Below are 16,951 nucleotides of genomic sequence, written 5' to 3'. Positions count from 1 at the left end.
TGCATTTTTCACTCATCCTTGTGTACGGTACATGAGGCTGACTTTTGTTTGCATCTACCAACTTTTTCCGCACCACTGCTGAAGAGCTGACATAGTCTTCAGTGACTATCTCCAGTGCCTTGATCACATGAGTGTAAGTTTGTTGCAAGGCTTTCTATCTTGTTCCATTGTTCTGTGTCTCCTTTCATGGCACCACTATACTGTTATGTGATTACTAAGGCTCTGAAATGTGTGTTGAGCAGGAAATGTAACCTCTCTAGTCTTTCTTTCTTATAATAAACTCTTGATTTATTTGTGTTCTTTGTGACTTCACATAAAATTCAGAATTTTTTTCCATTTCTGTGAAGAGTGCCACTTGGTTTTTGACAGGGATCCACAGGTCATTTTGGGTTTTTGGCAGTACTATTTGCTTTTATGTTATATAATTTCCTTCTGCAGCCTCAGACACTTTTTACTGTGCTGATCTTTTGCCTCCTTGGTTGATTTTTTCTAAGCATTTTCTTTTTACCACACTGTAATAAATACGATTTTTTAAAAATACTTTGTTAACACATGAAAATGCAAATCACTTTTTTCCAGTTCATTTTTAAAATTTTTCCTATCTGCCAACTTTACTGAATTTAATATCAATTGTTTTCAGACTCCTCCAAAGAAGTGGGGCAGAAAGAATGTTCCAAATACATTGTATGAAGCCAGCTTCATCCTCATACTAATGTCAGGTCAGAAGCCTACAGGAAAAGAAAATTACAGGCCAATGTGTTTTCATAAAAATGAAGGCAAAACTGCTTAGAGAACATTAAAATTTCCCGGCAGAATGTTGAAAGGATCACAAACAGTGATTAAGTATTAATCAGTGTGGTCCACTACATTCTGAGAAGAAATTATAAAAATCACATGATCCCCTGGGTAGATCTATAAAATCATTTTGAAAGTTCCACACTCCTTTAATGATAATAACTGCCAACAAGTTACGTTTAAAAAGTGTCTCAACACAAAGAAAGCCATAAATGTCAAGCCATAGCTGCGTCATAATCCAGAGTTAAAAAGCCGGATGCCTCTTAAAGGAAAAGGAGAAGGATGCCCCACTCCTACTAAGCACAGCAAAGGAGAGCAATTAGGTATAAGAAAGAAAGGCAGGCTGCCCAAGATGGATGGGGAGCAGTTACACTGTCTCTACAGATAAGATGGCATTCTAGAGAGAAAACAGGACAGCCACTCTCAGTGTTATAAGAAAGACCATCAATGTCAAGTGAACAAAAATATAAAGTTCATGCTCCATATAAGCGAAGGGCAACTTTTCTCACTGAGTGCCAGGCTCCCTGCTAATTACTTATCCCCTGTTATCGCACATAAATTTTCCATCAAAGTTGAGGTTGACACATTTTTCTCCTAGCTTAAAAACTCTGAGGGACTAGGCAACACACCATCTAACATCAGAGCCTACCTGCCGACCCTTAAATACACATCTTCCTTACACTAGAGGCGTCCAGAAGAAACAATCCTCATATTAAGGTAGCAAAATAATAACACAAAAATTCACTGGATTGGAACCCATCGGGCCATAGCAATACACTGTGATGAGAGCATGGGCTCTTTTCACAACTTGCTGAAAGGGTCATATTTTCTTCTTTCCTTGTTTAGCCACTGTCCCTGGGCTATCATCTCATGACCCCGATAGCACCTGAGTCAGGAAGACTTGTGACCTAGGTTAACCATTCCCTGCTTAAATCAGTATCTGCCCAGGCAGAGAACAGTAGTACATTGCTGCCTGGCTTATTTATTATGTCAGAGAGGCTGCTGCTGAGCCAGGATAGATGGACATGAAGCTTAAGAAAGTTTGTTTTTTTTTTTTCTAGCTTCAAATATCATAATGATCTCACCCTGCAGCTGCAGGGAACTTTTGTCATTTCAAAGCACTTTTTTTTTTTTACCCACTGTTCCTCTTCTGATTGTCCCCAAAACTGTCAGACACAGTGAAAGGCAGATGGAACCAGAAATAGAAAAGTTTTCCTCTAAGTCGGTACATTAAGGGTGAGGGCACCAGACTCAGGATGGTGTTGCACTGACTCTGTGTAGCAGTCTTCCAGCATGGAGTGTAATCGATGTGCAGGTTTAACTGCAGCAGGGTGTGGCGTGAATCTGGTACATGCACACAATAATCAAACAAGGAAGGTTAATGTTTCCATCTCCTTACGTAATTAAAAGGTTTTCATGGGTCTGTACAAGGTCTTCTGGGTATGGATTATAGCTGTTTTTTAATGTAGCATTTTTATGGGACTCCTGACTGTGAGAACATGTGGTGACTCTCGTGCCTGCTTTTGAGACCCTTTCCCTCTTCTGTGTTGTCATGTCCAATTTCAATATGATAGTTTTTTGCTTCATCTTATTTAATTTGGTCTTTCTTGGTAGTTATCTCTCAAAAGCCTGTTTATCTCTAATGAGAAACAAAGGAAGTGGATCTAGAGGGGATGGGGGAAAACTCAGAGGATGAGGGGGAGGGACTCTAGTCAGTATATATTATATGAGAAAAGAATGTCTTCACTAAAGGGAAACATAGAAAAGTAAAGGCTTTAGCATCAACAGTATTTCAGTGAGTGTGTACTGCAGTGATAGAGCCAAGACCCTCAGGTCCTGTGCCATTACCATTGCCCGGGGTTTGGAAGCCTTCATGCCCCTCTCTGGTGATAAAATAGTGCTTCAGGTTACTGAGAACCAGGTTGGCATAATGTCCCATCAGGTACAAATACTTTCTACATGAGCCAGGCAACTTGAGTTCAGACGCCGGAACTCTGGCTGGAAGGAAAAGACTAGATTTTTAAAGATTGCCCTCTGGACAGGAGCCTAGCATAACTGTCACCGGAGAGGCTTTGCTCAGCCACTGATGGAAACAGATGCAGAGACCCACAGCCAGACATTAGGCGGAGCTCAAGGAATCCTGTGGAAGAGGGCGGGGGGAGACTGAAGGGGGGGAAGGACTGAAGGAGTCAGAGGAGACAAGGACACCACTAGGAAACCTACAGAATCAACTAAGCTGGGCGCACAGGGGACCTTAAAGACTGAACCAGAGAACATGCATGGGTGGACCCAGGCCCTCTGCACATATGTAACAGCTGTGCAGCTGGGTCTTCTTGTGGGATTCCTAATAGAAGGAGTAGGAGCTGTCTCTGACTCTGTTGCCCACCTTTGGATCCCTTTCCCCTAACTGGGCTGCCTTGTCTAATCTCAATAGGAGATGCACTTAGTCCTACTGCATGCAACTTGATCTGCCATGGCTGGTTGATATCCATGAGAGGCCTTCCCCTCTCTAAGGAGAAAAGGAGAAGGGGCCACTGAGGGGGGGGAGGGGGGATGGAAAGACTAGGAGGAGAAGATGGAGAGGAAGCTGTGATACGGTGTGTAAAATAAATATGTAATTAATTTTTTAAAAGAAAAAATTGTCCTCTGATCTCCATATGCATACCTGCATTCACACACAATAATAAAATAAAAATTTAAATTAGCAAGTAACATATAAATCTTAATACACTCATAATGTCAACCAGTTGTTCATTAATTACTGAACACCTTGGTTTGGTCCTAAATGGACATCAAGGTAAATAAGTCCTCAACTTATATCTGCAAGACTAGAAACATTATATAAATGTGGGTAAAGCTGGGCTATATTTCCACAGGGTTAGAGCTTAAGCTAAAGGACTTTTGTACTTAAGATGTCTTCTTAAGCAAATGCCTTGCTCTCCGTGGGTCCCTTGACACTCTGAAGCAAATCAGAGTTCTATGAAACACCTGGACGAAGCCACATCATATAGCTCATGATGTGACCAAAGGAAAATATTAGGGGTAACAGGCCAGTGGCCCATCAGGAAGTTAGCCAACCCTGGTGACTTCAATGAGACTTCTGAGGGAGGCAGTGGGCATCTGGTTGAAGAGGGTGTCTAGGGCACACCTTTTAGATGCTCTTGGGGACCATTTAAGACTTGATTCTTTAAGAGAACCATGGCAGGAGTCTATACCTAGCAATGAATATAATGAGACAAGGAAATCTATAGCTTATGAAAAATGACTGGGTGAGGCAAGGGACAGCAGAATTTAGAATAGGAAGAACTCTGAACGAAAATGTAAACTAGGAATGCAAGAACTGAAAAATGAGGAAATCAATATCACAAGAAAAATGCCAAAAACTTACTCAACCTAAGGGGACACAGGACACTTCTGATGTCATAAATGAAAAAGGAACTTGAATAGAAAAATGCATGAAAAAGGAACTTGAGTAGAAAATACTGAGGCTCACATCACAGAAAAAAAAATGCTCATATGTAACTAGCGAAAGGTTAAAATTCTACTGCCATTCCTGTGCTGTTGGCATTGATACAGTTACTCTGCTATTTCCATTAACATATACACAAGGAATCAACCATGATTCCATGCTTCTCTGACTAAGAATCTGTTGTGTGATCTTTATCTTCATGTGTTGATTGGCACCCAGGCTACTTTTAAACATGGCTGTAACATGAACACACAGGATCCTCTTTGGTGAACTGAGTCTCTCTCTCTTTCTCTCCTTCTCGCTCTCTCCTTCTCTCTCTCTCTCTCTCTCTCTCTCTCTCTCTCTCTCTCTCTCTCTCTCTCTCCCTCCCTCCCTCCCTCCTTCCCTTCCCTTCCTCCTCCTCCTTCTCCTTCTTCTTCCCTCTTTCTCTCTCTCCCTCTTGCCTCCTCTATCTCTTTGCATGCTCTAGCCAGGAGTAGGATATGTGGACCAAAAGAGAGACCTATTTCAGCTATTTCAGGAATGTCAGTATTGCTTCCTATAGTGGTGGTGTTAATTTTCATTCCACTGTTATTTTATATCATATCCTCATCAGCATTTTTTAAAAATTTTGGATGGTATACATTCTAGCTACTATGTAATGGTATCTCTTTATAATTCTAATTTGCACCCAATGATGCTCAACATTTTTTCAGGTATTTGTTGGCTATTTGTATTCCTCATTGAGTACTATATAGTCAGATAATTTAGCCAGACTTTACTTCACTGCTGTTTCTTGGGAGCTTTCTCTTTTAGTTCTGCACAGATTATGTAAATTCATCCTATCAGACATACAGCTGGCATAGACTCTCTGCCTCTCTGCATGTTGGCTCCACTCTTGATCGTCCCCTTTGCCACTTGCCTCTATTTCTTCTGCTTTGAGAATGCTGCCCAGCAAAATCACTGCCTGTCCCAGTGCCCGCAAGTGTTACTGCTCTTGTTTCTTCTAGTGGTTTCTGAAATGTTGGTCTTATGGGAAAGCCTTTGCTCCATTAAAATTGCCCTTTTAAAAATATTTATGTATAATTATGTGCACAGTTGGGGAAGGGGCATGGCCTGTGTGTAGATTTCAGAGGCCAACTTGGTTCTCTCCTTGTTTGTTTGTATTGTATTGTATTGTTTGTTTTTGGTTTTTAAATAGAAGCTAAATCTTCTGCATGTATATACCCAGTACATTCTTCTACTCTATAAATATACTTTTTAAAAGATTTAGATAAAATAAAATATATTACCAAACTCTTATGATTTTTTTAAACCAGTTTTCCTTTGTTTCAGAAATGATACTAGCTAAAATAACAAGTTACTCTGGAATTTTAAACTGCCGCCATTTGCAAAAACAATAATCCTGTTTATATCTAACAGGAGAACGTCGTGAGGGGGCCCTAGTGACAGATTATCCCGATGGAGTTTCTCTGTGAAAGACCTAGCAGCAAATGGCATTGAAGAGAGGAGAGAGAAAGGGGCCATAGAAACCCAAGCTCCAGGCTTGAACGCGTTTCTGTGCTGAGGATTGCCTATGAACCTCCAGCAGAGGTAAGATCTGACTGAGGTCAGACCTCACAGGGAGACAAACACTGGGAAAGCAGAGCTTCTAGAACAGCTGGAGCCCAGCTCTGAGCTGAAGCAAAGGCCCTGAAGTTGGATTCTATTAAAATAACTGTCAATGGCATCTGCCCATTTCCTGGGCCATTTCTCCCTAGGACAGCACCTCGTGGGAGGTAGGCCCGCCCCGGCTGCTCCTGAATATCACAATCTAAATGAGAAATGACCAGCCAAGTCTATTTTTAAAATAAATTTCTTTTAAATCTCTCATGCTTTTCTGGTTTAGGAAAAGGCATTAAACCCCCATCTTCAAGTTGTAATGAATTTCTGGTTCTACACGGAAAGGAAAAGTCAAGGCAGTGGCGCCCCCTGGTATTTGTTGGTGGTTAGTGCAACATACAATATTTTCTAAGGTCTAAGTTTCAAGTGGCTGCTTTGCTCTGGTGCAAGGAAGGGGCTCATTTCTCAAGAGGTGCTCTCTCATTTGTGGACTTAGTTTGGTCACATTTACAGAGGTAGAACAAACAGAAAGACCTGGTCTTTGAGATAATGTTTTGTTTATTCTTTAAAGAATTTTATACCATTTAGATCATATTCCTTCAGATCTTCCCATACATCCTCACACATTCAATTTCATATTCTTACTCTCTCCCTTAAAAAAAAAATATCATGTCCAGTTTGTGTTGGCAGACTACTCCTGGGTATGAGGCCTGCCCCGGAGTGTGGTAAATATGCCAGGCATCAAACCATTGAAGAAAACGGACTTTCTCTCTCTCCCCCAGCAACCAGGTGCCAACAGGTCCTCAGCTAGCGGTCAGACTGCATGCCCACCCCATCCCTCCATGCTGGAGTCTGGCTTGAGCTTGTATAATTCTTGCTTATATTATCTCTTTGTGTTCTCATGGGCAAGGCTGGAAAACACAGTTTACTTGAATTCGTCTGCCATTTCTGATTCTTACAGTCTTTACATCTCCTCTTGATATAGATTTAGGAATGAGCACTCCAAAGTCTCTTAATTTTCTGCATGTGGACCAGTTGTCAGTCTCTTTACCAATCACCACCTACTGTACAAAGTAGCTTCTCTTGTAAGGGTTCAGCGATACACTCATCTATGGATAGATCAGTAAGTCATTATCACTCTTTGCTTAGCAGAATAATAGTAGTAGGTTTTCCTCCAAGGCCCATAATCTTTATAGTCACAGGTTCTTGGCCTCATTGGCAGCATCAAGTATGGGTTCCATCTCATGGAGCAGGCTTTAAATACAATCGAAACATAATCCAACTGCTCCTGTAACGGTCCTGCCACTATTGCACCACTGAGCACATCTTCCCAGTTATGTTATTACTGTAGCTTGCAAGACTCATGCCCGGTTGAAATTGCTGATTACTTTTCCCCTCGGGCAGCACCTTCCAGCACTGTGCCCAGTAAGGTGGTCGGGATGAAGCTTCCGGTTAAGTACCAACTAGATTTCTCCATGTTCTATGATTCTACTCTGTAGTGGCTTCAGCAGTGAGGCATCATGGTCAAATTCTAGAGGATAACAGATAGCACTGACAACAGCCTGTTATGTTTAGAGGGACTGTATTGGATCCTGATTTTTATTTGTTTGTTTAAGCTTATTTTTAACCTCCAAGTCTGGATAAGGAGATTTTGAAAACATCTTCCTAGAATATACAACTTGGAAACTCCGCACTAAGATTTTAACATGTTAGAATCTTTCAACACACTCAGTGTTCTCTGCGAATGATGCTATTCATTCCTCTCTTGCTTTCTCAAGAATAGCCCACCTAACTACTATGAGTAGGAAAGAGCTACACTATCTTATAGAAATTGTTTTTGATTATTTTGTCAGCAACACTATTATTTCCACAATTTCATATAGTCCTGAATGAGCTACTATGTAAGTCCATGCTGGTTCCCTCGGGGGTTTTTGTTTCTAATGACCTGAGTGATTGATTCATCCTTGACAAACATAGACTCAAAAATACATGTATGTATACTGGAGCATTCCAACAAGGGTTTCTCAACCTCGGCACCATGGCCGTTTAAGGCCAGGTAATTCTTTCTTGTGCAGTCTACCCTATGCACTGTAAACTGTTTGACAACATCTGCGGCCTCTATAATAGCAGATGCCCAGTAGGCACTTTCCCAAGTCTGCCCAATGTCCCAAGGACACACAATCCATGTTTCTCAGTCATAGGTGCTTAATACTTTGTAGGAAAACTCAACACAAATGGGGGCTCTACTAGCTTATTGGATCTGTTGACAGCTTTGGTGGGTGGGAGAATCCTAATGCACAGCAAAAGGCATATCAACTCTATTCTGTGTCTTCCTTCCTGCCTCTACTAAATACTAAAACTTGTATTTACGTGCTTGTTCTCACTCACAAAAGAACAGATCCAGGACTCACTGTGTAACCTGTGCTGAGAAGGGGGCCTGTCAAGTGCAGGGACAGGGGACAACACTTTGCCTTTTCAGCACACCCAGGGTGCGCTATAGGAACTTGGCTCACAGCAATTCCCATCTTTTCCACTGGCACACAATCTGCTTCCTCTAATCTCCTAAAGTAGGGACTCCCAGAAGGAGTGAAATCCCACCCCAATATTTAAGGCTCTGTGTTCCTCCAGTCACATATGTTGGCCCATCCATTCACATACATTTTGCACTGCCTCTTTGCCTCCTGCATCTCTTTACCTTCTGCCTAGTCAGTTCAGACCCACTGCCTTCCAAGGGGTTCATCGCTGACATTCTCTGTTCTGCAATAGCTTACCTGTCTCTCTTTCCTTGTATACTATGAACTCCTTGGAAATGGTCCTATAATCAGTCCATCGTTACCCTATCCCCAGCACGCAGAGTAAGGCTAGCATCAAGGTGCTCAATTAAAGTGATATGAATGACCCAACAGACTCAAGATGCACATCCTGCTGACCCCCTTCATGTATGAAGTAAGTTTCATTGTCATTGGCCTGACTTCCCCCGACAGAAACTCAGTGGCCAGGAGAAAAACCCAACTAAAAACCAATCACAGTGAGGGCACAACATAAAGAGAGACCCTGTCTCATCACACATCCCCCTGGTGCCATGAGAACAGTTTGGACCAAATAGTAATTCTCTTCTCTAATTAAACCAGTCCTTAGGATCCAGAAAAGTATAAAAATTAAAGCTTTATCAAAAGATATAAAACACCTTTAAAAGTAACTATCTTCTATCCCAAAGCTTTAGTCTTATTAATCTGTTTTAAATCCAATATTTGCAAAGCATTCATTTTGACAAAATAAATTAAGCTTTCTTGTAGTGCACGTTTATCTCGCTTTATCATAAAGCCAGTTAGCAGTATCTCCACGGGGCTGTGGTTTGATAAGAGTGTATAACATTGCTCCCATCACAAAATGGCCTCGTACGTGCCAGGACAAGACCTTAAATGAAGAACTCTCACCCACAGAACAACTGTCTGTGTCGGGACACAAGGAGCCACAGCTCAAGATAACTTCCCTTCCTGCTTCCAAATCCCCAGTGTGTGTTGAAAATGAATTGGAATAATTCAGAGCTAATTGTAATTTAAAAACTGGGGTGGCTGGGTAAAAATAGAATCTAAGTTTTTGTATTTAACTAATGAAGGCTAAGCTTTCATAGAGAAGCAATGAAAGTGCCAGATGAGGATCTGGGGTGTGGATTAACAACGAGACAAAAGGATATTCCAATTTCTATGTCAACATTAATTAGTGCCCTGCTCCAGTATCTCCGTGCCTTTGTTTTAATTTAAATGTAAATGCAAGTGAGTTTTATATTTTATATCCTCTCTACTCGTATTTACAAATAAGATAAGAAGGACACAGCGGTAGAGAATGAGTCTTCCCACATGCCAATTAACATGATACTGCATAATTATTATGGGATAAAGATTAAGCAGGTAAGCCCTAATGGAAACATTCAGATAAGGAAGAGATGGTCAGATGGGCAGGAAACAGGTGTACATCCTAACTAAAGCTTAAAACTTCTATGGTCCCTCAGTGACTTTGCTCCAATAAACATTTGTTGAACAGGGCTGTCTACCAAGGAATGTTAGGTATATGAGAAAAGGACAAGAAGACAATCAGTTCGCTTTCAGGATACTGCTTGGTATTCTCTAGCCGTAAATGTGATATTGAAGTTGCAGATGGCATAAGTCTACTGGTATACCGGCTGATATGAAGCTTTGTCCCAGATGTGCCCATTGCAACTCCCAGATGTGCCCATTTCAACTCATACTAGCCACTTGTGGCTCATCACTTCTCCTGAGAGAGAACATTTGTATCAACACAGAAGGTCCTGTTCAACAGAACTTCATAGGATGTGGTCAAATGCCAAACAGATGGTAGGCTGTCATTGCTCAAAGTTCCTAAAATGCTTGAAGGATCAGTCATGTAGCTGGCCTGTGAGTGTGCTGGACTTGCCATAGACACAACCAAATACCCATCAATGAAGTAATAGCTGAGCTTCAGCCAGTCCCTTCAATGGAATGCTGTGCAACAGAGAAAAAGCTAAGTTAGATCAACACATTTTTAGCACACAGATACTTATGATCCAATACTGATAGAAGAAATTAAACAAAACATACATTTATACTGCAATCTAGACAAATGACTACAGCCCAGCTCTACAATTTACAGATACACCAAAAAAAAAAAAGCTGACTAAATATTATAGTTTCTTCAAGAATGAAATCCAAAGATGGGGTTTGGGTATTTATATACTTTCTTTACTGAGGTGGAGAGAGATCTGGGGTACTCAGATGCTTTCTTTGAGGATGAGATTTGAGGTATCATATCAGTAGTTTTCAGGTACCATGAAAAGTGCTGAACACTGCAAAACATTACACATAAAACTTTTTATCCAGAGATGCTAGGCTAGACAGGATGTAAAAATAGTACGTATTATGATTCATTGCTTCCTTTAGAAGAGGTTTCAAGCCCACAGAGACAAAGGTAGCTGTTACCTTCAACAATTAGTTAGGATGAGTCAGTTCTCTGTCAAGCTAAAACTAGTACATGGCCAGCCTGTGCAGGATGGTGAAAATACTGCTTGCAGACTATCAGGAGGGCTTTACAGAAAAATGAAATGGGGAGAAACAAAAACATATAGGAGGTATGAAAGTGCAGAAGAAGAATTCAGTAAGTCACAAGCGTGTCCTGGGGACGAGGGCAATAGTCCTGGAGCAGAGATAGGTGGAAATCAACAAGTTCAGGGGAGAGGAAACGGAAACACAGTGAGATCTTGGAAATGTTCTTGAGCATGGAACAGCATCTGAGGCTCATCTTAAGACTGGTCACTTAAATGCGGTTTTACAGCATCAGAGTCACAGTTCTGCTCTGTTTTACAAAACATCTATTCTGGACATAGGATGGAAAACAGAAGATGGGGAACCAGGAGCCCAGCAACATGTACCCTGGTCCCTGGAGTATGGACTTAGCAAGTACAGAGGATGGAGGGAAAATGAACCCATATGAGAGACAGAAAGGAGATAGCACACACGGGTCTTAAAAATTGTAAAGGGGAGAGATAAATACTCTTTATGCTCCTGGCTGAGAATAGAGGACCTTGGTGAATTTAAGTATCATTTTTTTTTTGTTAGTGCTTTGAGAATTTCGTATAACGGTATTGATCAGATTCACCAATACTCCTCACGGTCACTTGTCCCAGGTCCACCCACAGCCTCCCTACCCCCTCCCAACCTCCTCCCAAATTTGTCTCCACGTGTTGCTGTTACTTAAAGCCCACAGACTCCTGTTTGTACTACCCATACACTCAGAGTGTGAGGCCATCCACTAGAGTGTGGTGGACCAACCAAAGGCCACTCTTTCTGAAAGCGTTGTCTCCGTCCTCCCAGAAGCCATCTACTGTTAAGAGCTCCTCCTCCTCTTCCAGTAAAGGTTCCTGAGTCCTTCCTGACTCCAGACTAGAATCTTGACTGGCTTGATCCTGTTCAGGCGACCATAGTTGCTATGGTTTCAGTACAAAGGTTTGGTCCTGTCCAGAAGACAGACAATCTTCCCACTCCCTCTTTCACAAAGTTCCCTGAGCCTTGGGGCAGGGCGGGGTCGGGGTAATATAGATGTTCGCTTGGTGGAGCACTCCCTTGAGAGTTAAAACCCATTAAAGTACAGAGACTGAGTCTGTGTTAAATACAGTCTACTGCTTGGTTTGCCTTTGTTGGTGGTGGTGATGATTTTGTTTTTGTTTTAAATGTTAAAGATCCTTATCTCTTTTTATGGCTATAGTCCTTTATCCATAATCCACAGAGCACCGGAGAGCACAGTGAAGGCTCCTTGACATAACACGAGATTATTCATATTCCATATGCCACAATGCGTGCAGATCCACATCCTACACTACAGAAATTGTACAATCTAGCTTTCAGGATTGGCATACAGGGCACCTTGGGTCTGTTAGGTCAGGACAGGTTATTGTTATGTTACCCTTTTAATCTGAATTCAGCAATACAATCAGACCTGTGGCTTTTGATAAGGAATTGTAGCGAAGAAACTTTCCCTTTGCACTTCCCCCCCTCCTTTAAAGGTGGTGGCAGGGGGAGGGGGAATCGCTCATCTTACAACCATGACCACCTGGTACATAGAGTCAGTTATTATCACTGACTGTGCAGTAAGTTGTAGAGTTAGACTCTGTCTTTGTTTATTTGCTGCTGACCGCTGACCTTTCAACAGGCATCTAAAAGGCTGGTGAGCTTGCTATGGTCAGATTCATGCAGGCAACTGCGGAGAGAGCACCTTACACCTCTTCCTCTGGGGACTGAAATGTGGTTCCAATAAGGTGCCTCCTACAAGAGCCATGGGACTCAGTATCAAGCCCAGGCCTCCACCGATAACCCTCAACGGTCATTCATTTTATTATATACATCTTCTTTAACATATAAGCTATCAGTACAGTGTACTCTGCTAAGGGACTTGGCGACTATCAATGAATAATACATAATACATGATCCCAAACTCTTGTCAGGAAAGCTGTTTCAAAGGTGTTTTATAAATGCATGTTAACATGATAAAGTAGGGGCCTGGGAAGATAACTCCATGGTAACACACTTGCTGATCTTGCAGAAGACCCAGGTTCAGTTCCCAGAATCTATATGAAAGTCCAACTAGGAGGGATCCAACACCCTCTCTGGCCTCCACTGGCATTTCATATACATATATACATGCCAGAAGAATACTCATTTACATAAAAATTTTAAAACATGAAAACTAGAAGTAATAAAAATTAATATTAGTAACAAAGGGGTTATTACTGTGTACCAAAAGCAGAAAATAAAAGGCCACACTGCCAGTTCTAAGTACAGTCACCTGTCCATATACATTTACTAAACATCCTGGGACTTAATTGATCACAGACAGAACACATGTGTACTGAAAATGTGCAGAATTTTGTCTATAATAATAATAATAATAATAATAATAATAATAATAATAATAATAATAATAATAATATCATCAGGCATTATAGGAGATATGACTTCAAGTGTATAAGAGAATGCATAGAGGTGATAAACACAATCCATCATTTTTAAATAAGGCTCTTGGGCCTTTGTGGATATTTGGTTATCCATAGATTTTCTTTTTTGTTTTTTTGGGTTTTGTTTTTGTTTTTCAAGACAGGGTTTCTCTGTGTAGCCTTGGCTGTCCTGGACTAACTTTGTAGACCAGGCTGGCCTCTAACTTACAGCCTCCCGAGTGCTGGGGTTAAAGGCATGCGCCACCACCACCTGGCTCCATAGATTTTCTAAGAACCAATTCCTTCAGAAGATTAGGGAACATGTACACAAAGGGGAGAAGAGAAACTGAAGAAAGAAGTGCTTGGTCTGAGTGGCATTTGGAGACAAATGAGCAAAGATATCTTAAAGCACATGTGTGTACACACACACACACACACACACACACACACACACACACACGAGAGTATCCTTGAGAGAGATTATTAAAGACTTGCCTTACTCATCAAGAGCTTTTGAAGCTTGTTTTTGTGTGAAGTTTTGGACAGATACTTACCTCAAAGCACCCTAGATTTGTACAAATTTCAGCCCTATTAAAAGCACCAGAGAGACTGACCACAAACGCCATACCTTCGACACAAGAAGGCTGTGCCCGAGTTGTGCCAGCCACCTGGCCTGGGAAGCAGGAACATTTGACCGTCTGGGAGCGCTCCTCTATGCGGTTCTTATTGCAGCAGCGGTGCACGGCGACCACCTCGCAGGTCCCTTGTTTGATCAGGTGATGGCCTGGGAGAGAAGGAGAGAGCACACAGACCAGGTGCTATGTGAGTGAACAGACTCACCAAGAGCTTAGTGATGTTGTGACTTCCTAGTCCCACCTACCGCACAGTCCCTGCCACGCAATGCTTATGTATCTTGGTAGTGTCTCCATTTCAAATTAACACAAAATCAGTAAGAAAAGTCTGAATCCTCCAGAAATTCAGCTCCAGAACTCTCATGGTTTTTTTGTTTGTTTGTTTGTTTGTTTTTTGTTTGTTTACCTTCATGGCATAGCCCCAGAGATGTTGCTGGAATTAAGGTGTCTGGTTGGCTAATTTTACAGGAGCAGATCCTGGACTATCCAAATGGAGACAACATGATGAGTCCTTCAAGGCGGACGGAAATGAAAGCACATGTGGGCTTAAGGACTGTTGCTAGTTTGCAGATGGAGGTAGCAACATGCAAACGAAATAGAGACTTCCCATCCCATCCATCAGACATGACTTCACCCAAGAACCTGAATGAGTCTGAAGGTTATTCGTCCCCACAGTCTACCTGAGTATTGACATCTCAGTCATGACACCCTAGGGAGATAACCAGCCAAACTCAGATTGCCTATCTTCTGGGATGAGGACCTGACTTGATGGCAACTTGGTAGAGCAGCCATGGGAACCTAACTGTTCACCCAGATTTACCAGTTTGCATCTCACCACATTTGAGATATCCCATTGATACCCACTCAACCCCACAGTACATCAGTACACAGTTTCTAAAAGATGGGCATCCCTGTAAGTTAGTCAGCCTACTTCCGGATGCATGCTGCTGTGCTGTATCTATCTACACATGCAGCATGCCCTATGTCTCCTCTGCCCTGACTCTATTAAATGCCATTAGCATCCTTTAATCAGAACCAATTCTTCAATCTTCCTTGACCTTGACATTTGTAAAGAACTTTATGGAGTTCTCTCCCTTTGTTTTGTTTTCTGATTCTTCCTATTGATTAGCAGCAACTTCGTATTCTCTTAGCAAGAGACATGAGAGGCCCTGTTATCCCACTCTTGCAATGTTAGCTTTAATCACCTGGTGTCTGTCAGACTTCTCTATAGTGAAATTCTATTTTCTCTACTAATTTGAGAAGGGAAATATTGAAACTGCATACATCTTGTCAATCTCCAATCCTCTCCTTTTAGAATCCATTGATGATTTATACCTAAATCAATCATTAATTTGACGGTTATAAGGCTGACGCTTTATCAGCATTCAAATTATTCTGAATACACTTGACTGCTGTATCATTTTGACAGGCACCTCTGTTTCTTAGACAATGTTCTAAGCTTCTGGCCCACAAGCACATTCTAGGCATATCACATTTTCCAGATCTCCTCGTTTCTGTAGCCCTGATGACTTTTAAGAACTGGCACACTTAGAAACCATGACTTTCATATGCAGGCTTAGTCATTACACCAATAGAGTGACTTAGACTCTGTAAAGGCACATATGCACACACACCTGGCATGAGTCTACAAAGATATCATCAAATTCCAGTTGTGATGCAAGTTCACGCTACGCCCCCATACCAGTCTCTCCATTATTAACAGTAACAAGCCTGACTTCCACAGTGCGTAGACCCCAGAAGAGAATGAGTACCAGGCTTGTTTTCATCACCAGTGGTATACAGCAGAAACAGGGCCGTGGCACGTCAAAGATGAGAAAGCTTCCATCCCTGGACCAATCCTTCACTTGGGAATAGCTGTGCTATAAGCAACTAAATTCCACTGCCAAGACTCGCGTACAGGAGCTTGGAAGCAAAGCTGTTCTAATGACCCCTTCCCAGAAGGAAGCAGAGCCGGTCTGTGTGACAGTGGTACGCCATACAGAGCTAAAGATTGGCATTCATTGTCTGTGATAAAAATAGATGCAAATGAAATTGAAGATATTACAGCCCTATCACCAATGCAGCCACAGTCAAGGTTAGAGATTCAACACAGACATTGGGCCAGGACATCAGCATTCTGACCACGAAAAAACCAGGAGGCCTTACTAGATTATTAAATGATCCTAGAGAGCCCATAATGAAGGTAGCTCCGTGCTTCATTTAGAAAATGAAAGAAATATGCTTTAATAACTTCCTAGAAAAGTTAACAAAGGTAATTTGGACCTTCAGTAATAACATGGTCTGCTTGGTGCTCGGTTGCTGTTTGGGTAACTGCATACAAACAGAAGTGGATTGTCTTCTTCTATTCAAGCTTAGAATTGTTCCAGGCCTACCTGAACAATCATTTTGCCTGACTTGCGATTACATTTACTGTACAAACCAATCTTTTGAACTTCCTTCATTTTAAGACTTACTATTTCATCTTCTGACATAAGAGAAAATAGCACAGCGAATAGCACCCTACAGTAATAATGGGCACTACTTAAAATCCTTAGGAGTACCCACATCGTGGTGTGTCTGAGACTGATGATATCTAGGATTTGATTAAATACGGCAGGCACTGTTGTGAATATTTTACAAATATCCTGTGTGATCTAATAAAAATGCTGTGAGACAGGAATATTTTTAGTCCAGTTTTACTTCTTTAACAAAATATACAAGAACTGTTCCACTCAAAGGTCGCATGGATACGTGACTTGCATTTGAATCTCACCTCTTTACAGTCTGTATAGGATGGGAGGGAATGATGTCTGCTCCACAGCCATTCACACAGCGTACGTCAGCACCCTGCCGAAACTTATTTCCCTACTCAATGATAGTGCTTGTGTGAGTCCAGATGCACATGGTTTCTGGAAATGTGTGGAGTGGTGACACTGGACCTTCTTCTCTGGCAAAGTCTGCTTTCTTTCCTCTCCAGTCTCCCACTACAGA

At 41.7% G+C, this 16,951-nt stretch overlaps 1 protein-coding gene across 3 annotated transcripts in view; it reads right to left on the bottom strand.

The window, feature by feature from the left end:
* The window catches only part of TAFA4 (TAFA chemokine like family member 4), a 179,947-nt gene that overhangs the window by 10,553 nt on the left and 152,443 nt on the right, over positions 1-16,951 (bottom strand). For all 3 annotated transcript variants that reach the window (XM_084764924.1, XM_084764926.1, XM_084764925.1), the window contains exon 4: positions 13,957-14,112. In XM_084764924.1, coding sequence (XP_084621050.1) covers positions 13,957-14,112 — 156 coding nt within the window. The remainder of the gene's footprint in view (positions 1-13,956; positions 14,113-16,951) is intronic.

The sequence above is a fragment of the Acomys minous genome (assembly GCF_964271855.1).
Source record: "Acomys minous genome assembly, chromosome: 17".
Taxonomy (NCBI): domain Eukaryota; kingdom Metazoa; phylum Chordata; class Mammalia; order Rodentia; family Muridae; genus Acomys; species Acomys minous.
This window is presented reverse-complemented; position numbering and strand designations above follow the sequence as displayed.